Below are 22,153 nucleotides of genomic sequence, written 5' to 3'. Positions count from 1 at the left end.
AGGTTTTGGTGCTCAACCCAGTGGTTGACTCATATCTAACTTGTCATTGTTATCAGGTAGAAACACAGGAATTTGCAAAAAAACACAAAAATGACTAAAGAAGGGCCGTATGAGATGGATGGTTACTATGCAAAAAGCCGGCATACACGGTTTATGTTGGATATGCATGCACATAGCAGGTTCACATCACATTAGTAGGCATGTACATAGGTCAGTACAAAATTTTTGCATTGCTCATAGAGATATATAATTAGAATAAATTCAGTTAAGTGACAAGGTGAAGACTACAGGAGGTGCACAAACTCTTTAAAATGTAACTTACTTAATATGCGGAGTCTAAAATCGCCAGTCTGTGCCTACTGGATCTACAGTAAAAGAATTCTTTCTAACTTGTTGCCATATTGTGGGCAATCAAAGAATCCTTTCAATCCTGACAATCTTTGGTCCTGTGAGTGCACCTCGTTCCCTTCATGCCTGATAGAGGCTGCTGCTGAGTGACAGGCTAATTTTGGTCTTGTGCTAGCACACAAACCCCATCAGGAACCATATCATCCTCTAAATAGGTATCCCTATATCCTCTGCCCCTCTGTACTATGGAGTGTTTTTCTTTTCATTTAAGATCAAGCAAAATAAATCGAGGATTTGGGTAGCATATTAAAATTAATGAGCTGTGGTGTATGGACTCGCCACGCCTAGGAGGTGTTCACCCAGATGTTTTACGCATTCTACTAAGTAAAAAAAACCTAAATGACCATTTTCTAGTTATTCCAATTCCATAATTTTTGCCAGGGGCTGTAGGTCTGGTATTGGTTTTAGACCAGTATAAAAAGAAATTAACTTCGGTTTCACTGTTACATGAGCAAAGCTTCCATGACCTTTCAGGTGTCATTAGCATAGCCTCAGTGTTTAATGTCTAATGTTTATATGGTCACCACAGTCTACAATATTATTCAATATTTTAAAGGCCTTTTTACACCCAACAATTATCGCTCAAAATTCATCAAAATGGCCGAAAATGAGCGATAATCATTATATGTAAACGCGGCCATCGTGCACTTTTCATTTGAACAATGGATTTCATTTCACTAAAAATCTATCATTCAGCAGCTGAAAGACTGAGCAAAGACATTCCATTTGAATGTATTTCGCTCACCTTTCAATAGACTGCAAGATGTTTTCCCCATGGTAGGTTTACACTAGCCATGAGAGAACAATATAATGAGCTGACAGCTGTTTGCACAGCTGGGCGTGTGTTAAACACATGCTGGGCTCTGCAAACAACTGCTAAAGGTCCTTTTACATGCAAATGAAGATGATGAACTGTTAATGGCCATTAATGAAAGATTATCCTTTGAAAGATTATCTTTGCGTGTAAAGGACCTTTAGCCAAGGACTAATAATCACCCCTTTTTGTATAATTTACATGAAGGTCTTCCTCTTTTCTTCCATTAACCTGTTTTGCTTTTATTGGAGCTGCTTTCTTTTGCAGAGGGATATGGCTGATCCTGCTGAATCTGCAATACAAAGCAATACTTAGAAATCATACAAGTTACACTATGAATCACAACACAGGCAGTAATACTCACAGCGGCACACTCTGCTAGACATTGTGTATGTTACATTCTCTGTCGGCTAGTAATTAAATACCACAGTATGTATTACATTCCTACATTTTGAATATTGCTGCAGCCAACATTGTTTTCAATCATTTTTAGTAGTAATAGAATAATCCATGTATGATTCCATTGTAAGAATTAAGTGCACGTTCTCTAACCTTGATGGAGACCTTTCACTGGTGGTTTGTTTTAAGCTGCTTATTCGTTTTAATTTGGCAAGCTTCTGGTTCCACATTTCAAGCTCCTCGATCCTCATTTCAAGGTTATTTGTCAGTTTACAGAGCTGCTTTACAGCACCCACATTTTCCATAAAGATCTGGTCCTAGCAGACATGAGATAAGAGTGAATGACAGATACTTTTCTGTCTATAGTGATCTGCAGGTCTGTTCTTTTCTGACCCTGTAAGCAACTCAGAGATAGATATAGACATGGATGATGTATTTTTGCCTCTTCTAATGCTATTACTATTGCCAACAAGGCTGGGAGATCTAACCTAAACTAATCTAATTTAAAGGCCCTTTTACATGGATTGTTCAAAAAGTCAGTCAAATGAGGGAAAGTGAACAATAATCATTCAGTGTAAACACAGCCAACAATCGAATGATAAACGATAACTTGTTTGCTTTTCTTTCATCATTCATTTTATGCAGGCATTGATGGCTGTTTCACTATCATTTGGTTTAAATATCGATCGTTCAGTCATTCTTGTTCACTTATACAGCGAATGTGAATGACTGAACGAGCCAACTACGCATCTGCCTGTATAAACAGGCTGCCCAAGCAAACTCTGACGTCATTCGTTCATTCATGCGATAAATCATTGGTGTAAACGGACCCTAAAACTACTTGTTGCATCATTTAGTAACCAACACTGTAAAGACAGGGAAGTTGATGTGCTAAATCTACTTGTTATTAAGCCCTCTTCACAATAGCTACATGGTTTCCATATAGGATCCATGATGATCTATCTGTTATGGTCCATTTTATTCATTCCTATTGACTGGGGATCCGTTCATGGAATTTCCATTTCATTTTACGTGAAAGAATAATGTAGTCACTATAAAGAATGCCAAGCAAGAACTGCAAATTACCCAAAAAAATTAAATCCATATTTATTACATGAATAATAAAAATGATTTAAACAGGCAGAATAAAAGACCAAAATAAGTCGAAGAACAGGAAATTCTTATGAAATAGAGGTCATAGAAAGCAATTCACATTGCCACAGGAATTCAAACTCTCCTGATCACAATCTGACCAAGCATCTGTGGGATGTGCTAGAAGAAGAACCAGGCTGATTCATAGAATACAGAACTTAAAGGATCTCTGAAAAATACTGTACTACTGTATAATTCACCCAGGGAAAGTTGCTATATGCTCGGTTTGGCCCTGAGTTTTTAGAGAATGTTGGGTAGCTGGTAGTGAGACTTACCGTTTCCTCACCTTGCGGTACAGGTTTGGTAACAAGCTCCTCCATTAAAGGGGCTCTGTCATTTTAAAAAAAATCTATCCTCACCTATTCCTCCACAGTCTACTTACCGCATCTCCTTCCCGCCGATCTTGTCCTGTCCCTGCAGTCCCGGGGAGATTGTCACCTTACCTTCAGTTGGCTGATTCTTCTGCTTTCTGTGATGAGGCGTACATTCACAGGCAGTCTTTTTCCTGCCCGGCAATATACGCTATGTCACTTGTTCACAGCCTAGCAGGGAGTGCCAAGCTATTGCGGAGACTGCGCATGCCCAATGTCTCTGCAATAGCTCAACATTGCTTCCTAGTCAGTGAAAGCTATGTCACAGGGATGTGACCTTCCCTGACCTTCCGGAAGAAGAATGCGAGGAATGCATGCTTCATAACAAGGAGAGGAAAATCCAGCCAGCCGGAGGTACTGGAGAAGATCAGCGAGGAGAAGATGCAGTAAGGAGTCTGCCTGGGGAAGAATAGGAGAGTATAGCATTTTTTTTTTTTTTATGACAAAACCCCTTAAGGCCTCATGTCCACGGGGAAAATCAGGCCTGCCGCGAATTCTTCATGCAGAATCCCACAGCGGGTCTCTCCTTTTCCGCGCACATAAGGCCTAAAAAGAAGAATTACTTACCAGTCCAGACGCTGCGGATCTGCCCTCCGTCGTGGCCGGATCTTCTTTCTTCGGCCCGGCGGATGTGCTTGGAAAACCAGCAGCGTACCGCGCGCATGCGGCGTGCACTCTTTTTGTTTTTGAACTCCTGCTCTCCCGCCCTCCCGCGCCGTCCCCGCGGGAGACCCGCCCTAAAATGGAGCATGCCGGGGGGGGGTTTCCGCACACGCAATCCGCACCTCAAGGGAAAATGACATCCGCAGGTATTTAAATACCTGCGGGTGTTCAATGCATCCCTATGGGGCACGGATCACGCGTGGGGGTGACCCGCTGCAGATCTGTCCCCATGGATATGAGGCCTAAAGCTGATGGACTAACTGGCTTGACGACGACAATGACGACAACAACAGCAACAGAGCTAATTCAAAACTATAAATCGTGGGATTAGGTCACACGTGCCAAAAATTGCACTGTGACAGAACCCTCTAAATGGAAACTAACAAAACCATTCATTGTCAGTAGTGAAACAGGCACCACTTTCTGTTCATTTCCCAATATATTTGGAGTATAGAGTAACCTAAGAGAAACAAATGAAAACCTTGTAGAACAGACACCAAAGTAATGTTCGTTTCACTAATGAAATGGTTCTGTTTAGGGGTTCCGCCGCAGTGCTATTTTCTGCACCTTTAACATAACCCCCAAACCGAATCCCACAGCATAGTGAAAAACACGGTACTTGTGTGTTATCTGTCACCCCTTTTTTAATATATACCATTTGAAGGTATCTTGCAGGCTGTTGCTGCGTTTATAACACCTGAATAATATTATAAATATTTATGTTTTGGAGAAATAAAGAGTTTACAAAATAAGTAGTGTTTTTTTATGCATGTGGTGAAACCTTTGTGAAATTAATTAAAAAATTGCTGATAGCCCACAAGTACCAAAAACATTGTGGGAATGCTCCCCGGTAGTGAGAAAGGCCTAGATTAGGGTGTGGGACTGTACAGTATATTGTTGTAACCCTGTGGACTGCAATTTGACTACCAAATCTGTTGATTACAATTTTTCCAATCTATCGAGTCCTGTGGATTACAGTCATTGCTTTAACAAATTCTGTCATTTACAGTCCCTTTAACCTTTTTCACTCCATGGATTATAGCTATTACCCCCTAAAGCACTATGAATTACAACTAGCATTTCTGAACAAGATTTATGGATTACAGTCACTATTCCCTCATATATTGTGGATCACAAATCTTGCGCTCTTCTAAATTTTGTTGCTGCTGTTCTGTCATTTTGTGAAACTTTCAAAAATGTTCCTTTTATCTGGAGAATTGCCTTCTTGTTTTACTTCCCACCATGCCCTAACAAGAAAGGCTATTAGGTAGAACTTCTCAAGTGTCATTTGTTTAGCTCAAGCCAACCTCCTGCTCTTTGACATCGAATTGGTAATAAAGTTTCTTGAAGAAAATGGTATGCCTAATCTATATTCCTTAAAGCATTCCTGGCAAATTTTTGTAGAATATCTCCAAAAGAAAAGTCCCGCAGCACTCCAAAATGTGCACGTTTCGTGCAGAGGTATCTTGCCCATGCCAAGCCACTCCTGGGACCATGAACCTCTAGTACCCAAATGTCATCCAGAAAGTCAATTGTAGTGGCAGCATCAATGGTGGATTTAAAATAAAAACAAATTTTATTGCTCCATAGTAAAAATACAGGCAATGTTTCGACCGTAGAAAGTCTTTTTCAAGCCTAAAAAGACTTTCCACAGGCTTGAAAAAGGCTTTCTACAGTCGAAATGTTGCCTGTATTTATTTTAAATCCACCATTGATGCTGCCACTATATTTGACTTTCTGGATGAAATTTTTGTAGAATGGCAGGGCACATTATCTTGTTGAAAGCGAGTACTGTCATTAGGGATACATTTATACATTTGGAGGGGTGTACGTGTTCTGTAACATTGTTATGGTAAGGTAGATTCTTCGAGCACTTGCCCATTTTTCCTTCTCACAACACATCTACATCAAGAACTGAATGTTAATGTTATGTCTACTTGATGAATATTTAAACTTTAATTACCTTATCTACCATAAGAAAGTTTTCTATTGTCTCCCCATTTTCGCATGTAACATTGCCTGCTTCTTTAACAGCATGTGGTAAAACATTTCTCACCTCTTGAGCTATTATACCTGTAAGAAAGAGAAGAGTTATCTGTTGCTTCTTAATCTCACTCATCTACACTCAAATTCTGTTATTTCTGTATCCTTAGGACTACTCAGAGTTGTTAAATATGCTAGGCTACTAAATGGTCTGGCAGGTCATAGATATGAATTAAAAGATCCACTTAGAATTAATTTAACTTTGTATTGAGTCCTTACATTAACTACCACAGACCTTCTATGATCCTCTGAAATGTCCATAGCTACACGTAGAAAACATTATAGGAAGTCTGCGGTGGTTATATAGGTTATTTTAGACTTACAACTACTCTTTAATTTTTTATTTATTGCGACAATGATCATTTTGTAATTCACTTAGTATAACAAATGTGTGCTGCTTCACTGATCTTGAGCAAGGTCATGAGCCACCGCTGTCAAAATCACTGAAGTTCAGCTTATATCATGTGCAAAATACATGAGCCTTTGAGGTTTAGGCCTCATGTCCACGGGCTTAAAATCCGCAGTGTTTCTCCCGCACGCGGATCCGCGCCCCCATAGGGATGCATTGGACATCTGCAGGTAGTTAAATACCTGTGGATGTCATTTTTCCCGTCAGGTGCGGATCCGCGTGCGGAAAAAAAAAAGGACATGCTCCATTTTCGTGTGGGTCTCCCGCGGGGACGGCTCCCGCAGGCTTCTATTGAAGCCTATGGAAGCTGTCCGGTTCCGCGCGTAAGTGAGTTACACAGATATTCATTGTTCCTACTGTAACTTAAATAGAGTATTGGAGTATGAAAGGGGTTTTCCATGAGTTAAAATTGCCTCACAACCACTCTGTCCTTCCTTGCTGCTGCTGACCAGAACATGTGACTACTACAGCCAATCACAACCACAACAGTGACCTACTAAAGCCAGTGCAGGAATCACATGTCCTGGTCAGCAGCAACCAGGAAGGACAGAGTGGTTGTGAGGCAATTTTAAGTCATTAGTAGAGATGAGCGAGCACCAAAATGCTCGGGTGTTCGTTGCTCGAGTTGAACTTTTCGTAATGCTCGAGAGCTCGTTTCGAGTAACGAACCCCATTGAAGTCAATGGGGGACTGGAGCATTTTTGTATGGAACCAATGCTCCGCATAGGTGATGACTTGTGAAACACCAGAAAACATCAGAAAGTCGTGGAAACACCACAGAAACGAATAGGGAATGGCAGGGCCAGCCTGCATGGCTGCATCTGAAGCTACCAGGTCCAACTATTAAGCCAAAATAGGGGCAAGAGTCTGGCGTCACCCCCCTAACAATTTACTTCGGACAAACCGTCATTAGCAAGGCACACGTGCTGGCACATCTTAGTTAAGCACCACACTACCTGCAACCAAGGACAATCACTGCCTGCGGGTGACACCGCTGCCTCTTCTCCTGGGTTACATGCTGGCATTGCTGTCCAACCCCCTGCACGACCCTGCGTCCACAGCGCACACAAAATTTTCCCTGCGCAGCGTTCAGCTGGCCTCATGCCACACGCTCACTTCATAGCTGCACCACCCTCATGTCGATTTATAAGTGCATCTGCAATGAGGAGGAACCGGAGACACACTGCAGAGGGTTGGCAGGGCCAGGCAGCGACCCTCTTTGAAAGTGTGGGCGATAGCCCACAATACTGGTGACAATTGATGATATTAAATTAACGTACGATCATAATTCCAATCTCATGCCCCCTCTGTCACAAATTTGTCAGGAGCCGCAAACGTGGGCATAAAGGGGACTCAGGTGCCAGCACTTCTACACATCTCCAGAATGCAGCAATACTTTGTGTGGGAATCATGTGAGCAGGCCCAGGGTCAGGCTTGGTCCCAGCCTCCACCTTGTGTGACCCAAGGTGCCGTGAGTTACATAGCAATGGGAAATCCATGTGTATTACACAGGAAGAAATCAGAGTGCCCAAACATGGCAGAGTTTCACCCCACCAAGGACCTCAGCCTCGGCCCACATTTCTGCCCTAGTCAGTCAGTGTATTTGTGCCAGACAGGTAAAACACCGCAATGGGAAGTCTTTGTGCACCCACAGCATAGGAAAGCTCAAGGAACTGAAAAATGGTAATACACATGAGGAAAACAGAGTGCCCAAACATGGCAGAGTTTCACCCTGCCAAGGGCCTCGGCCCACATTTCTGCCCTAGTCAGTCAGTGTATTTGTGCCAGACAGGTAAAACACCGCAATGGGAAGTCTTTGTGCACCCACAGCATAGGCAGACCTCAGTAACATTTCTGTAGCAACTGTATAGGTGGACCCCAGTAACATTTCTGTAGCAAGAGTATAGGTGGACTGCTGTAACATTTCAGAAGCAAAAGTATAGGCGAACCCCTGTAACATTTCTGTAGCAAGAGTATAGGCAGACCCCAGTAACATTTCTGTAGCAAAAGTGTAGGCGGACCCCAGTAACATTTCTGTAGCAAAAGTATAGGCGAACCCCTCAAACCTTTCAGTAGCAACTGTATAGGCGGACCCCAGTAACATTTCTGTAGCAAGAGTATAGGCGGACCCCAGTGACATTTCTGTAGCAGAGGTATAGGCGAACCCCTGTAACATTTCAGTAGCAAGAGTATAGGTGAACCCCTCAAACCTTTCAGTAGCAACTGTATAGGCAGACCCCAGTAACATTACTGTAGCAATAGTATAGGCGGACCCCAGTAACATTTCTGTAGCAAGAGTATAGGCGGACCCCAGTAACATTGGTGTACCAATAATATAGGCTCACACCTGTAAAAAGTTGTTTACCAAGAGTATAGGCGAAGCCCGGAAAAATTTGTTTGCTAACAGTATTGGCAATGGCCTGAAAAATTGATGTACCAAGAGTACAAGTGTACCCGTGAAAAATTGCTGAACGCCGAGGGCAGGTGAAACCCATAAACATTTTTTAAAGATACAGCTCGTTATTGGTTATTTGTAACTGAGCCTGGAGGCAGCCCTCTGCAAAAATTGGTTTTAAGTTTTAAAACTTTTAAACAGAGTATTTTGGGCCGCATAGAAATTAGCAGTTCAGCGTGATGACATGCTGTTTTAGGAGGAGGAGGAGGAGTAATAATATCCGAAAGGGATACACAAAGCTAATTCTCCCCTTTTTAGGGGGGATAGAGGATGCATTTTTCTCCTGTTGCAGCGAAAAGATTCTTTAGGATCCGCTGCTTTCCACCGGTGGAGAAGAGAAGTCTGGGGAAATCCAGCCTTTGTTCATCTTTATGAGGGTAAGCATGTTGGCGCTGCCAGTTGACAGGCGGGTACGCTTATCCGTGATGATCCCCCCAGCAGCACTAAACACCCTCTCTGACACGACACGGCCTTGGAGAGTGTTCCCCTGCCTGCGCTTGACAAGCTGCATGATCCCCGCACCTCCCCTGCTAGTTGGCCGTCTGAACTGCATCTTCTGCCACTACCGCTGTCAGATGGGAACTTTAGCATCACTTTTTGCACCAGGGCCCTGTGGTATTGCATCACTCTCGTACCCCTTTCCTCTTCGAAAATGAGAGTGAAAAGGTTGTCCTTATACTATGGGTCGAGAAGTGTGTACACCCAGTAATCCGTGTTGGCCAGAATGCGTCTAACGTGAGGGTCACGGGAAAGGGAGCCTAACATGAAGTCAGCCATGTGTGCCAGGGTCCCAGTATGCAACACAACGCTGTACTCACTAGGAAGATGACTTTCAGGATCCTTCTCTTCAGCCCATACACGCTGAACAGATGAGAGGCAAGCAGCATGGGTACCCTCTGCAGTGTGCCCAGCAGTCTCTTCCCCCTCATCGTCCTCCTCCCTCTCCCTCTTCCTCAGCTCAAAAACGCGCTGAAATATAGACATGAGGGTGGTCTGGCTATCAAGCGATATACTGTCATATACTGTCCACTCCATTACTGCCTTTTCCAACCTGTCCTGCTGCTACACTTGCCACCCCCTCTGAAGCTCTGTCCTCAGTAGGCTTAGCAAACCAGGTGGGGTCAGTCACCTTATCGTCCAGCATCTCTTCCTCCGAATCCTCTGTGCGCTCCTCCCTCGGACTTACTGCCCTTACTACTACCTCACTGACAGAAAACTGTGTCTCATTATCCTGATCCACAAAAAGCTCTTGAGACAGTTGCCGGAAGTCCCCAGCCTCATCACCCAGACTCCGGGAACTTTCCGAAGGTTTGGCATCGGTCACGACAAACTCCTCAGGTGAGAGAGGAACCGTCTTTTCCCACTCAGGGCAGGGACCCCAGAACAGTTCCTGGAAATCTGCCTGATCAGAATATGTCATTTTCATGGAGTTAGGAGGCTGGGAGGAAGGAGGAACAGCCAGAGGATTCAGAGTTGCAGTCCCTAGGCCGGGAGTAGTGGACTGCGTAGAAGACTGGGTAGTCGATACATTGCTGGACGCGTTTTCTGCCATCCTAAGGAACAGCAGAGTGTATAACGAAGCTGTGGGGGACTGGGAGGCGGGGTAATTTAAGTAAGAGGAAGGAAGCGACCAGGGAGGGGTGATGCAGTGGGAGGAAGGAGAGAGGGAGGAAGAGGAGGAGCTCAGTGCTCAGAAGAGAGAAGAAGTGAGAAGACGCCCACCCACCCGCCCTGTATGACGAGGGGGAGGTGAGATAGGCCTTGACACAGAGGTTAAGTCTGTTATGGAAGTTGTCACAGCTTGAGGTTAGCGGTAAATTTCTTTCCATGCCAGCAATGGATGGAAGGGCGGTTCAGGCCCATCATGGGGCTTTCTTACGCCTGGTTTTTCGCGGTTATATATTAAAGTTTACAAAGCAGTTTTAAGCGGCATGGAAGACGAAAAGTTTCAAAGTTTGGTTAAAAGAGAAAGTTAATAAAGCTGTGGCCTACCCACATAAAACGCCAGCCAGTTGTCGTGTTTCTTTTCATAGATAGTGGGGAGCTAAATCGAGGGGAAGGGGAGTCCTCCCAGTCCCTACAGGACCTGCTCGCACTGCTCTGTTTGTAATAAAGGTCTACCATGCGGACCCGCAAATTGTGATATGAAGCTGGGGAGCCCAGAAACTTGCCTCTCTCCTAATCCCTCAGCAGCCGGCTGCGATTCACCCCGCCCAGGAACTCGGCCTGTGCCAACACCCTCACTTGGACGCCCGCATCCACGTCCTCGACCCTTACCCCTACTCCTCATCATGGCGAATTAAGGAGAGAGCAGGGCCCAACTAAATTACCCCACTGGACAGCACTGACAACTGCGGCTAATTCCCCCCACACACAGACTTGTAGATAGCGGAGGCTCTATGCTGTGACTTAAAAAAATTAACTCGCTGTCTTGTGCTGAAACCTAGGGGTAATTTACCGCTCACAGAGACTTGTAGATAAGAGAGGCTGTATGGAGTGGGAGAAGACTCTAAAGGCAGTGGATAGTGCTAGTAACTGTGGCTATCTCAACCCCCCTCAAGAAAAGGGTAATGTGTGACGCTCTGCACAGTGGCTGAGCTGAAATACTTTGCAGTGGCCTAGAAAATATTAGATTTCTGTTTCATCGTGAGACCTCGGTGTTATGCACTGCAGACTGAGAACGCTATAAGTGAAAGGCTGGGAACAGGCCAAGATGCGTAATAAAAAAAATTGATGCACTACTGCTCCCAGCCAGTCACAACTATAATGCACACGGTGAGAAGTATCCCTAGAAAGGACCATTGGGGTGCTTGTACAGAAGATCACGACTGTAAAACTTTCCCTATATAGGCAGCTCTGTCCCTAAACTCTGCCTAATGCACTGCAGACTGAAAATGCTATAGCTGAAATAATTTGCAGTAGCCTAGGAAATATTAGATTTCTGTTTCACGGTGAGACCTCGGTGTAATGCATTGCAGACTGAGAACGCTATAAGTGAAAGGCTGGGAACGGGCCTAGATGCGTAATAAAAAAATTGATGGACTACTGCTCCCAGCCAGCCACAACTATAATGCACACGGTGAGAAGTAGCCCTAAAAAGGACCATTGGGGTGCTTGTACAGAAGATCACGACTGTAAAACTTTCCCTATATAGTCAGCTCTGTCCCTAAACTCTGCCTAATGCACTGCAGACTGAGAACGCTATACCTGAAATGGCCTGCACAGCCCGAGATGCTTAAAAAAAATTGGTGCACTACTGCTTCCAGCCAGCCACAACTATAATGCACATGATGAGGAGTAGCCCTAAGAAGGACCGTTGGGGTTCTTGAAGACAGAATCCTATGCTAACACTATCCCTGTATAAGCAGCAGCACTTTCCCTAACCTCTGCCAGCATGCGACTGAGCCGTCCCATGGGCGGGACCAGTTTAAGTACTCAGCGGTCATCTGATCGACCCAGCCACTCACTGTTGTTGGCGGGCAGAGGGCTGGCACATCACAGCAGGAAGTGGTAATGCCTTCCCTGCATGTTTATTGGCTAGAAAATGGCTAAACATGCGGGGAAGGAAATGCAATTGACTCGAGTACCGCGTGGTGTTTGTTTTGAGTAACGAGCATCTTGAGCACTTTAATACTCGAACGAGCATCAAGCATCATCTCTAGTCATTAGGAAACCCCTTTAAAGAGTAGTTATGGGTCTTAGACAACCTCCTGAATGTAGACTCCTGCTTGAGGACTACATAGAAGCTACATTACATAGCAGAATTATAAATTATGCCCCACAACTGCATACCAGAAGTTTTCTGGTCACAGCCCGTTTGCGCCAGCAAATATATGGCATGTTCATTGTAAACGGCCTACCAGTAAAAGTGATGCACATTTACACAAAACGTTACCAGCTAAATAATCATTCTAAATTTGTAGCTTGTTATTCACTGCGTTCATATCTGTAGTATAGTCTTCACGCTTATAAACACACATCTGGAACAATTTCATGTTGCCCATCAATCAAATGCTTTATCTTTACAAAGTGCTACAAGGGATGTGTGCTGGCAGGCGCAGCTCCAGCAACCTACATAGTGCTAGCAGCAAAACTAATGACACCTGTTAACTACTGTAGATGCTCATTCCCATTTAGAATCTGTATTTCCTGTCTTGTTGAGTCCAGTAATAGGGTTCCGAGTTCTTTATGAATTCAGATGTTTGACTTTGTCTCCTGGGGGCTGTTTATAGTCAATCCTTTTTCTGTTGGTTTAGTACTATTCTGGTTGACCAAGACTGCCTTATAACTATTTTCAGCTATTCATAATAGAAATGTTTTCCATTTAACCTGAAATTTGGTTTCAGATCTGTTTTCTCTTCCATCAGAGGCTTAAATAGTAGCTGCTGGGCCCCAATGCAAAATCTATAATCGGGCCCCCAACTACAATGCTTATACATGCGGATTTTGGTTTGGAATTTTCTGCAGGTCAGTAAATTCTGTTGCATGTCGTGGAATAATTCCACCCAAGTAAAAGGACTCTAAGGCCTCATGCACACGGGCAGGTCAGATTCCACATGCGGAATCCCACTGCGGAACCTGGCCCCGGCAGCAGCAACATCCACGTGTACCTGCTTTTCTTTTCTTCGATCTGCAGTGCGGATGGCTCGCACGGCTCACCGTCAGACATGTGCGGTACAGTTTTTTTTTTTTTTTACTTCTGCTTTTCCCACATAATCGGCTAGCAATGACACAGAATCCGTGTCCTTTCCGCAATGTCAATTGCGGAAGGGCTGCGGACCAAATGGCTTCCACTAACTTCGATGTAAGCCATCCGCGCAAAAATGGAGCATACTTCGATCCTTCCTCCTTGAGCAGAAACCGCAATTGGTTTCTGCTCGTACGCATGAAAAATCACTTTTCCATAGCATGCTACGCTCTCTTTGGATTCTGCAGTGCAAATCGGCCGTGTGCATGGGGTCTAAGACTCCAGGGCTCGGGTGCAACACCACCCTCTACAGCCACTATTGTTACACCCTTGACTTCCATCTCTTCTCTGGTTTCCAAATTGACACCAGAACTCATGTAAAAGTAACACTCACAATTATGGATTATGCTTATTGTCCATCTGATGTAATATTACTTTCTCAAAATATATGCAATATATACAATAATTCAAATTAAAACCCTATGAATTCTGAAATTTGATAATATAAACTAATGTAAAAAATGGCAAATATAACCTGTTTCATGAGGGAAATCAATTCCCATGATGGTTGCAAATTCAGGTTTATAGTCATATTCTACCAGCCTCATCTGAGCTATTCTTCTGAGCTGCTCCGTTGAGTCAACCTGATTAGAAAAGAAAAATATCTTTTTTAGTCTCGCGTTGCAGGTGACATCTAGTAATACAGTCTGTAATATTATTGCACTGTTATCTAGAGGTTTCCTGGTCTCCTGGCTTCTTCTTAACTTTCATTCCATATATTCAGTAACTGAATGTTTGCATACACTTTATCTACAGTAGTTATTTGCATTATGGGAAGTGCACTTTACCCCAGACACAGTGCGGCATGGTGCAGTACATAAGAGAGCATTCTATCATTGGAGATGAGACTGCTGTACAGTATGTATGTGTCTATTGACAAAAGGTTTACCAATTCCAGATACAACAAGCAGAGTTTTAAATGCTGTTATGAATTATAATGCAATCTGTGATTTAGGATCCATATAAAATAGGCAGAATACCTGCACAGTTATTCAATTTTATCATGATTATATCTAGCTGTATACTAAGCACTAGAGATGAGCGAGCGTACTCGGAAAAGCACTACTCGCTCGAGTAATTTGCTTTATCCGCGTATCGCTGTGCTCGTCCCTGAAGACTCGGGTGCCGCTGCGGCTGACAGGTGAGTCGCAGCGGGGAGCAGGGGAGAGCGGGCGGGAGAGAAGGAGAGAAAGATCTTACCTCCGTTCCTCCCTGCTCTCCCCTGCAGCTCCCCGCTCCGTGCCGGCACCCGAATCTTCAGGGACGAGCACAGCGATACTCGGATAAAGCAAATTACTCGAGCGAGTAGTGCTTTTCCGAGTACGCTCGCTCATCTCTACTAAGCACTGACTATAATAAAATACAATCAGCTGTGCTACATTTAGAGAGATTTCATTTCTCTCTAAAGTTTATTGTACAGTGCTTGGTATATACTACACTTACCCGAATGAAATCATCGAAGCAAGCTTGTGCAAACACTGAGCAAGCATTACTACGGTAGTATATGTGAAATCAGAAGCGGTATTTTTAATGCAAGTATGGATAACAATTGATTATAACTCCTGCTTGAACTCTAAAAGGCCCATTTAGACACAACGATTATCACTCAAAAGATGTCTTTTGAACGACTTTTGAGCGATAATCGTGTCATTTATAGTGTAAGATGATCGCTCAAACGTTGCGCGATCACCTTGCGCTGCGAGCGGAGGATGCAGAAGACAAGCGGGGTGTCCCCGCTTGTCTTCTGCATCCAGCTGTTCCCACACCGAGCAACCGGCTGTTATACAGTAGAGCACTCGGAGCAGAGGATGCAGAAGACAAGCAGGGTGTCCCCGCTTGTATTCTGCATCCAGCTGTTCCCTGTTCCGAGGGCCCGGCTGTTATACAGCCGAGCGCTCAGAGAGGGGAACGGAGAACAGAGCTGGACCGCTCTGTTCTTCATACCCAGCTGTCATCAGTTGTATCCCGCTGTAAATGATGAGCGACGGCTTAATGAAAACTGCACAATGTAAGTGGAGCTACACACAACGATTGTCACTCAAAAGACGGCTTTTGAGCAAAATTTGAGTGATAACCGTTGTCTAAATGGGCCTTAAGGCCTCATGCCCACGGCCTGGTCGGATTCCACCTGCGAGATATTGCAGCAGAATCAGACCCGGCGCCCCCAGAGACCCTATACTCACCTCTCTGGATCCACAGTGAGAGTCTCTGCCAGCGAGCCGGCGCGCATTTGGAAGACGCACTGGAGCTGGGTGGTGACGCAATTTCCCGTGATACTTCCACTGTGCTCACAGCATGGAGTATCGCTGGACGGACAGCTTCCATTGACTGCTATGGAAGTCGGCTGTGCGATTTTCCATGATGAATAGGACATGCTGTGATTCTCACCTGTGAGTGAAAAATTGCAGTTGATTTCCTCTTGTGAGGAGGGGAAATCTATTAATATAGCATGTCTATGGACAGCTATTGCTGCGGGATTCGTGGTGGGTGTCTGACCACAAATCCCGCAGCGATTATCCGTCCGTGTGCATTCAGCCTTAATCAGTAGAATATACTGTAAGCAAAACAAGTTATATGCAAATTAAAAAGGATTGTAAATGATTCGAAAACCATAGTAGCTTTTTTCGAAAAACAGCACCACACCTGTCCACAGGTTGCGTTTGATATTGTATATTAGCTCCATTCATCTCATTGGAACTGAGCTGCAATATCAGACATAACCCATGGAAAGCTGCGATGCTATTTCTGGAAGAAAGCAGCATGTTTTTTCATATCCATTACAATGTTCTTCATAAAATAGTTAAAGAGGTTACCTGTATCATGTAACCTATAACATATTGGTACTACCATGTTTCCCTGAAAGTAGGTCCTACCCCAATAGTAAGACCTACCCCGGTTTTCAGGGGAGACTTGAAGTAGAAGGCCTCCCGAAAAAATAAGACCTAGCAAAACTGCGCAAATAAAAAATATCAATACTCACCTGGTCTGCGGCGTTCTGATGGTCTCCGGCGGCGCTGCGGCAAACTGCAGAGTCATTCCATCTCAGCTTCTTCTAGTGACGGGACTTTGAATACCCCGCCCCCAGCAAAGCGAGTGTTGTGATTGGCTGCCGGCGCTCGATTAGGCAATCACAGCCGGCGCTCGATGAGCCAATCACAGCCATTCAGTGCTATCATTCACTGAGTGGCTGTGATTGCTTCATCGAGCGCCTTCTATAATTGGCTGCTGGCACTCGATTAGCCAGTCACAGCACTCACCTTACTGGAGGCAGGGTATTCAAAGCCCCATCACCGGAAGAAGCTGAAATGGCAGACAGGGAGGACTCTGTAGCTTGCCGCCAGAGACCATTGGGACACCACGGACCAGGTGAGTATACGCCCCCCCCCCCTGAAAATAAGACAGTGCAAAAATTAATATAAGTGTGTTATTTTCGGGGAAACAGGGTAGGTTAAATTACACTTTAAGAAGCTATTTTATATGTAACCATAAAATATTAAACACATTGCATGGATTGTGCTTGTAAAAAAGTCATAATTCTAGACAAACTGGATCTAACTAAATTAATAACACACAATTGTCTTTTATTGAGCACACTGAGTACATGAATAAAACATTAAGTAAACCCTTGAATTTAATAACCTGTCCATCCCCCTAGCAACAATCGCATTACACATTCTTGTAGCTGCAAATAAGAGTGGGATACCACAAGGCTCTGTCCTGGGTCTAGTGTTGTTCAACGTATTTTTATAAACGATAAGGGAATTAAGGGAAATTGATCAGGCTTGCTGACGACACAAAATTGGGAGGGATAGCTAAAGGCCCTTTTACAAGCAAGGATTATCACTCAAAATTGAAAGACGAAAATGAGTGATCGTTACATGTAAACGCGGGCATGGCGCACTTTTCATTTGAACAATGGATTTTACAATGGATTTCATTTGGACGGTGGATTTTACATAAAAGTCATACAGCCGCTGAAAGACTGAGCAAATACATTCCATTTCAATCCATTTCGCTCATTTTTCAAGACTGCAGGATGTTCTCCTCACGGCATGTTTACACTAGCCAGGAGGAGAACAATGGAATGTGTTTAAACACATGACCAGCTCAGCAAACGTCTGGAGGTCCCTCTACATACAAATGAAGATGATAAAGTCTTAATGGCCATTAAAGCCATTAACACTTTATGCAAATGCATTGCTAAATCTTTCAAGCTTTTGGTCGTTTGAAAGATTATTTTTGCTTGTAAAAAGACCTTAAAACTGAAGGAGAGAGGATTCAAAAAGATCTGGATAAGCTTGAACAGTGGTCGGCGACTAACAGAATGGAAGGAAAAATGCAAAGTACTACATCTGGGGAATAAAAAATAAAACAAAAACACATACAAAAATTGAGTTAAGCAGCAGCAAATGTGAAAATAACTTGAGTATACTAATAGATCACAGCCTGAACATGAGACAAAAGTGCGATGCAGTAGCAAAAAAGGCAAACACAATTCTGGGATGTATTAAGAGAAGCATAAAGTCTAGATCACACAAGGGAATTATCCGCTTCTACTCTTTCTTAGTCAGACCTCATCTGGAATACTGTGTCCAGTTCTGGGCACCCCAGTTTAAAAAACACATCAACAAACTGGAACAATAAGGATAAGTGATAACTTGCTTATCAGTGAGGATCTCACCACTGAGACCCCACCCCATCGTGAAAAGAAGCGACTCTTGCAGTGATGTCAGCATTAAGGGAGCGCTAGCTGAGCATACGCAGTAAGCGCTCCATTCATTTAAATGGGGCTGATGGAAATACCAGAGTGAGTGCCACTTGCGTACCTTGGCAGTCCCATTGAAAGTGAATGGAACACTGGTGCAACTAGCACTTCATTTAGTCACTTCCCAACTGTGCTATATACCCAAGGTCATTGCTGTGTCCCCCAATAAACATGACAAAGAGATTTTACGGTAAGTTCTTTACAAAATCTAGTTTTTTTACACTAATTCTACATCTGAAAAGCAGTCATTTTTGCTATATTAAACACTGCCGGTTACAGTCTGAAAGTGGCAAAATGCATCTAGGCAAGTACCAATATGATTGGCAAATATAAAGTGGCAAAAAGACTGAAAGCAAGAAGAATACTGTATGATAATATAGCAGGAGGCTGCTGCTGAAGTATTCTTCTGCACAGGTCACTGTTATGATGTGTTTTGGAAGAAGCCATATCTTTTGTGTCACTTGAATGATGTTTGTACTTAGCAATGTAGACCAGAATAGCCTAACAATTCCTTGGGACTCACCTCCTGGATGTTCCTCTTAGCTCGACTGTCAGACGGATGCATGACCATCCCCATCACTTTCACATTGCCACAGACAACCAGAGCTTCATCCGGTGTGTCAGTGTTAATTCCTACTCGACCGTGAGACACCACTGTCTCTGGGACATGCCCTCTCTGCCACAGGAGATCATTATCATTCTCAAACTGCCCAGGGTTCGATGCCTAAGATACAAAATACCAAACAATATTTTCCAAACATGCATGAAAAGGTTTTCATTAACTGCTACATGCCATGTAACTATAGGTGCTGTATGGCTATATATGTACAGAATAATTAACGAGAACCATTGCAGCATACAATTTTCATATTGAACCAAAAGCTATAAGATATACAGTACATGCGGATTCTATAATGAAATTAATCATGTTTTAAAATGTTTTTATATTGATCCAATGCTTCTAAAATGAAACAGTTTGTCACAGCAACACGTGTGGATGCATTGTGCTAGAAAACCCATTTGGCTTAGGGCTGCACCTGGAGTTCCTTAACTTTTAACTTCACTAATCAGGATCTGGTCTTCACTATGAGGGACCCCAGACTGTTACCACAAAAATAGTCTCTGTTAGGCCGCCTGCACACGGGCGGAAATCCCGTGGCGGGATTTCCCGCAGGATATCCGCCACTGAAAGCCTGCATAGGAGTGCATTACAATACTCATTCCTATGCAGACGGCCGCGGTTTGGCCGCGCGAAATCTCGCGCCACAAACAAACCGCGGCATGTCCTATTCTTGTGCGGGGCTCGCAGAGCCTTGCACAGAAACGTCACTCACCCGGCCGCCGGCTCCGGTCTGCGCATGCGCCGGCTGCCCGGCAGCCGGCACATGAAAGAGCCGGGGCCGCGGGGCGCCGGTGAGTACGCGCTCGTCTCTGCAGGCGCTCGGGTCAGGTCCCGCGGCGAGAATTCTCGCTGCCGGATCCGACCCGCTCGTCTGCAGGCGGCCTTAGGCTTGGTTTCCACAGGTCGTATTCTCGGCGGAAATCTTGCGGTTTTGCCTGTCAGGAAGCGCAGTTTCAAAACCCACGGCACTTACTTGCGGGTTTTGGAGCGGCTTCGCCGCCTTGCTTTTCTTTTAAGGCCGGTTCTCCAATAAAATAGAGCAAGGCCGCAGCAGAAAAAAAAAAAGAATTGACATGCTGCGTCCCAGGAATCTGCGCAGGTTTCTGCCGGCTTTGCCGCAACGGATTCGCTACCCCGTGTGCACAAGATTTTTTTTTACAAATCTTGTCCACATGGATGGCTAATCCCAGGATTAGTGGCCGCAGGTGGATTTGCAGCAGCAAATTTCTGCGGCAAATCCGCCCTTTGTGAACCCAGCATTAAGAGGCTGTTCACAGAAATTGATAGGTGTTTCTATAACGTGGTACCCAACAGTATAGACTGAGACATGGTCTTAACCCATTTAGGACCAGCCACTGTATATATACAGCGGCTGGTCCTGGGCTTAGAGGACCGCCGATAGTAAAAATACGGCGGTGCTCTAAGTCTCCTGTCTCTGCAATCAGTCAGAGGCAGGAACGGGTTATCAGCTGTTAGTGACAGCTGATAACCTGGAGCAGAAGGCAGGAGGGGTTTTTAACCCTTCTTGCCTTCTGCTTCCCCGATATACAGTGCTCAAAAATAAAAAGGGAATGTCCCCCAGAGGTCTTATATGACGTCATGGGGGACATAGATAGTAAAAAACATAATTACATACATAAGTAAAACAAAATAACAGAATAAAACAACAATACATACATAAGAGAATAACACAAAGCAGACGCCAACAAAAACCATCGCCATATGCGCCCTGTAAACCAAAACCATACATACTATATATCAAAACGTCCCAAATAAATAGAGGAACCCATTTTCATACTTTATTTTAGTGTAAATATAAAAATAATTTTTAAAAAAACTATAAATGTTTTTAAAAAATCATTATTTTACCCCCAATAAAACTAAAAAATGGGAAAAAAAAGTCAGTGAAAAAGATATTAAAAAAAAAAAAAAAGTCCTATATGTCACGGAAAAAAACGCAGCAAAAATAATTTTGGTAGCTAAAAGGAAAAAAAATGGAGCAGTAAAACCGCCACATGGGTAAAATCCCTAAAACGTGTCTGGTCCTTAAGGTATAAAACAACCTGGTCCTTAAGGGGTTAAAGCAGAGCTGAGGTCCGGACAGGCAGAATACTTTAGTAATGATGAAACAGGAGAGGGTCAGGGCAAGCAGTAGACAGAATAATTGAGGTCAAAGAGGCCAAGGCCAGGAGTAGAGTAGACGGGAAAGCTGGAGAAAGTGGAACAGCACAGATCAAAATCAGAACTGTCAAAACAAGGTAACATCTCTGCACCTCAGAGAGGCTAAATGCTTGGGCACCCTCCAGTGGGTAGGGTATCTTAACTAGATAAGAGTCTGTGCAGATTTGCAGGCGAATGAAAGCTGGGGATGTGACCTTTAAGAGTGGACTAAACATGCATTGCACATGCACCCTTCATGTGGCAGTGACAGCTGATCTATAATGGAAGAGGATGCGCCTTCTGCCCCAAGTAACAAAGAGGTAGAGACAATGACCATCAGGGGAAGGAGGTGAGAGAAGTCAGTAATCATGGTCCCAGTTCATCAGACAATTAAGTTAATTTGAAAATAGTCTTGTTTAAAAAATATAACAATTTCGTTTCTATAGCTCTTATGCACAGATACAAACTACATGCAAGGTCAGACTACACAGAGGGTTTGTTTGCTATCTGTAATCATTAAGACATTTAGATCTGCTTAGGCAATTTAAATACAAAATCATACTACAGCGGTTCTCCAATATACAATATTAATTGATTCCAGGATGACCACTGTATGTTGAAATCGTAACTCTATGGAAAAAGGATAATTCATCCCAAAACCTCAAAAAAATGTTAACCAAAAGTAATACAAATACAGGATTAAAGAAAATTAAGCAGATAACTAAACAGATAAAGCAAATCCTAATATGTGAAGAGCGTATAGTTCAAAAGTGCTGAAAAGGAGTTACATCCTCAAATGCTTTGCTTCTGGCTACTCCATCAAATGGGAGAAATTCCCAGTGTTAGAGAGAAAAAAACACATTATCCTCGGTCTTCATGAAAATGAGTTCAGTCCATATTCTAATGAAATAAAAGTACTAACAATTACATATATTATAAAGCAACCAGTGTACACAGTGCTGAGAGTTGATTGATCAGCCATAACATTAACCAGGGTAGGTGAAAATGTATTTCTTGGTTCTCAATAATGATTACATATATTATCCCCATATAAAGTGGCCAAAATGCTTGAAAACAAATTAAATCAATGGACGTTTGCCTTGTTCCAGTTAGGTATGAAGCTTTTAGCACTCCATAATAGACAC

The 22,153-nt window shown here is 43.6% G+C and overlaps 1 protein-coding gene across 1 annotated transcript in view; it reads right to left on the bottom strand.

Moving 5' to 3' along the window:
* MYRFL (myelin regulatory factor like) overlaps positions 1–22,153 on the bottom strand; it is a 104,053-nt gene that overhangs the window by 55,517 nt on the left and 26,383 nt on the right. Inside the window, exons 11-15 of the mRNA XM_066589303.1 lie at positions 18,750–18,950; positions 13,937–14,045; positions 5,771–5,880; positions 1,775–1,938; positions 1,454–1,514 (exon numbers count right to left, since the gene is read on the bottom strand). Coding sequence (XP_066445400.1) covers positions 1,454–1,514; positions 1,775–1,938; positions 5,771–5,880; positions 13,937–14,045; positions 18,750–18,950 — 645 coding nt within the window. The remainder of the gene's footprint in view (positions 1–1,453; positions 1,515–1,774; positions 1,939–5,770; positions 5,881–13,936; positions 14,046–18,749; positions 18,951–22,153) is intronic.

The sequence above is a fragment of the Eleutherodactylus coqui genome, chromosome 2 (genome assembly GCF_035609145.1).
Source record: "Eleutherodactylus coqui strain aEleCoq1 chromosome 2, aEleCoq1.hap1, whole genome shotgun sequence".
Classification (NCBI taxonomy): Eukaryota; Metazoa; Chordata; class Amphibia; order Anura; family Eleutherodactylidae; genus Eleutherodactylus; species Eleutherodactylus coqui.
Note: the sequence above shows the minus strand (reverse complement) of the source record. Positions and strands in the feature narration are given on the sequence as shown.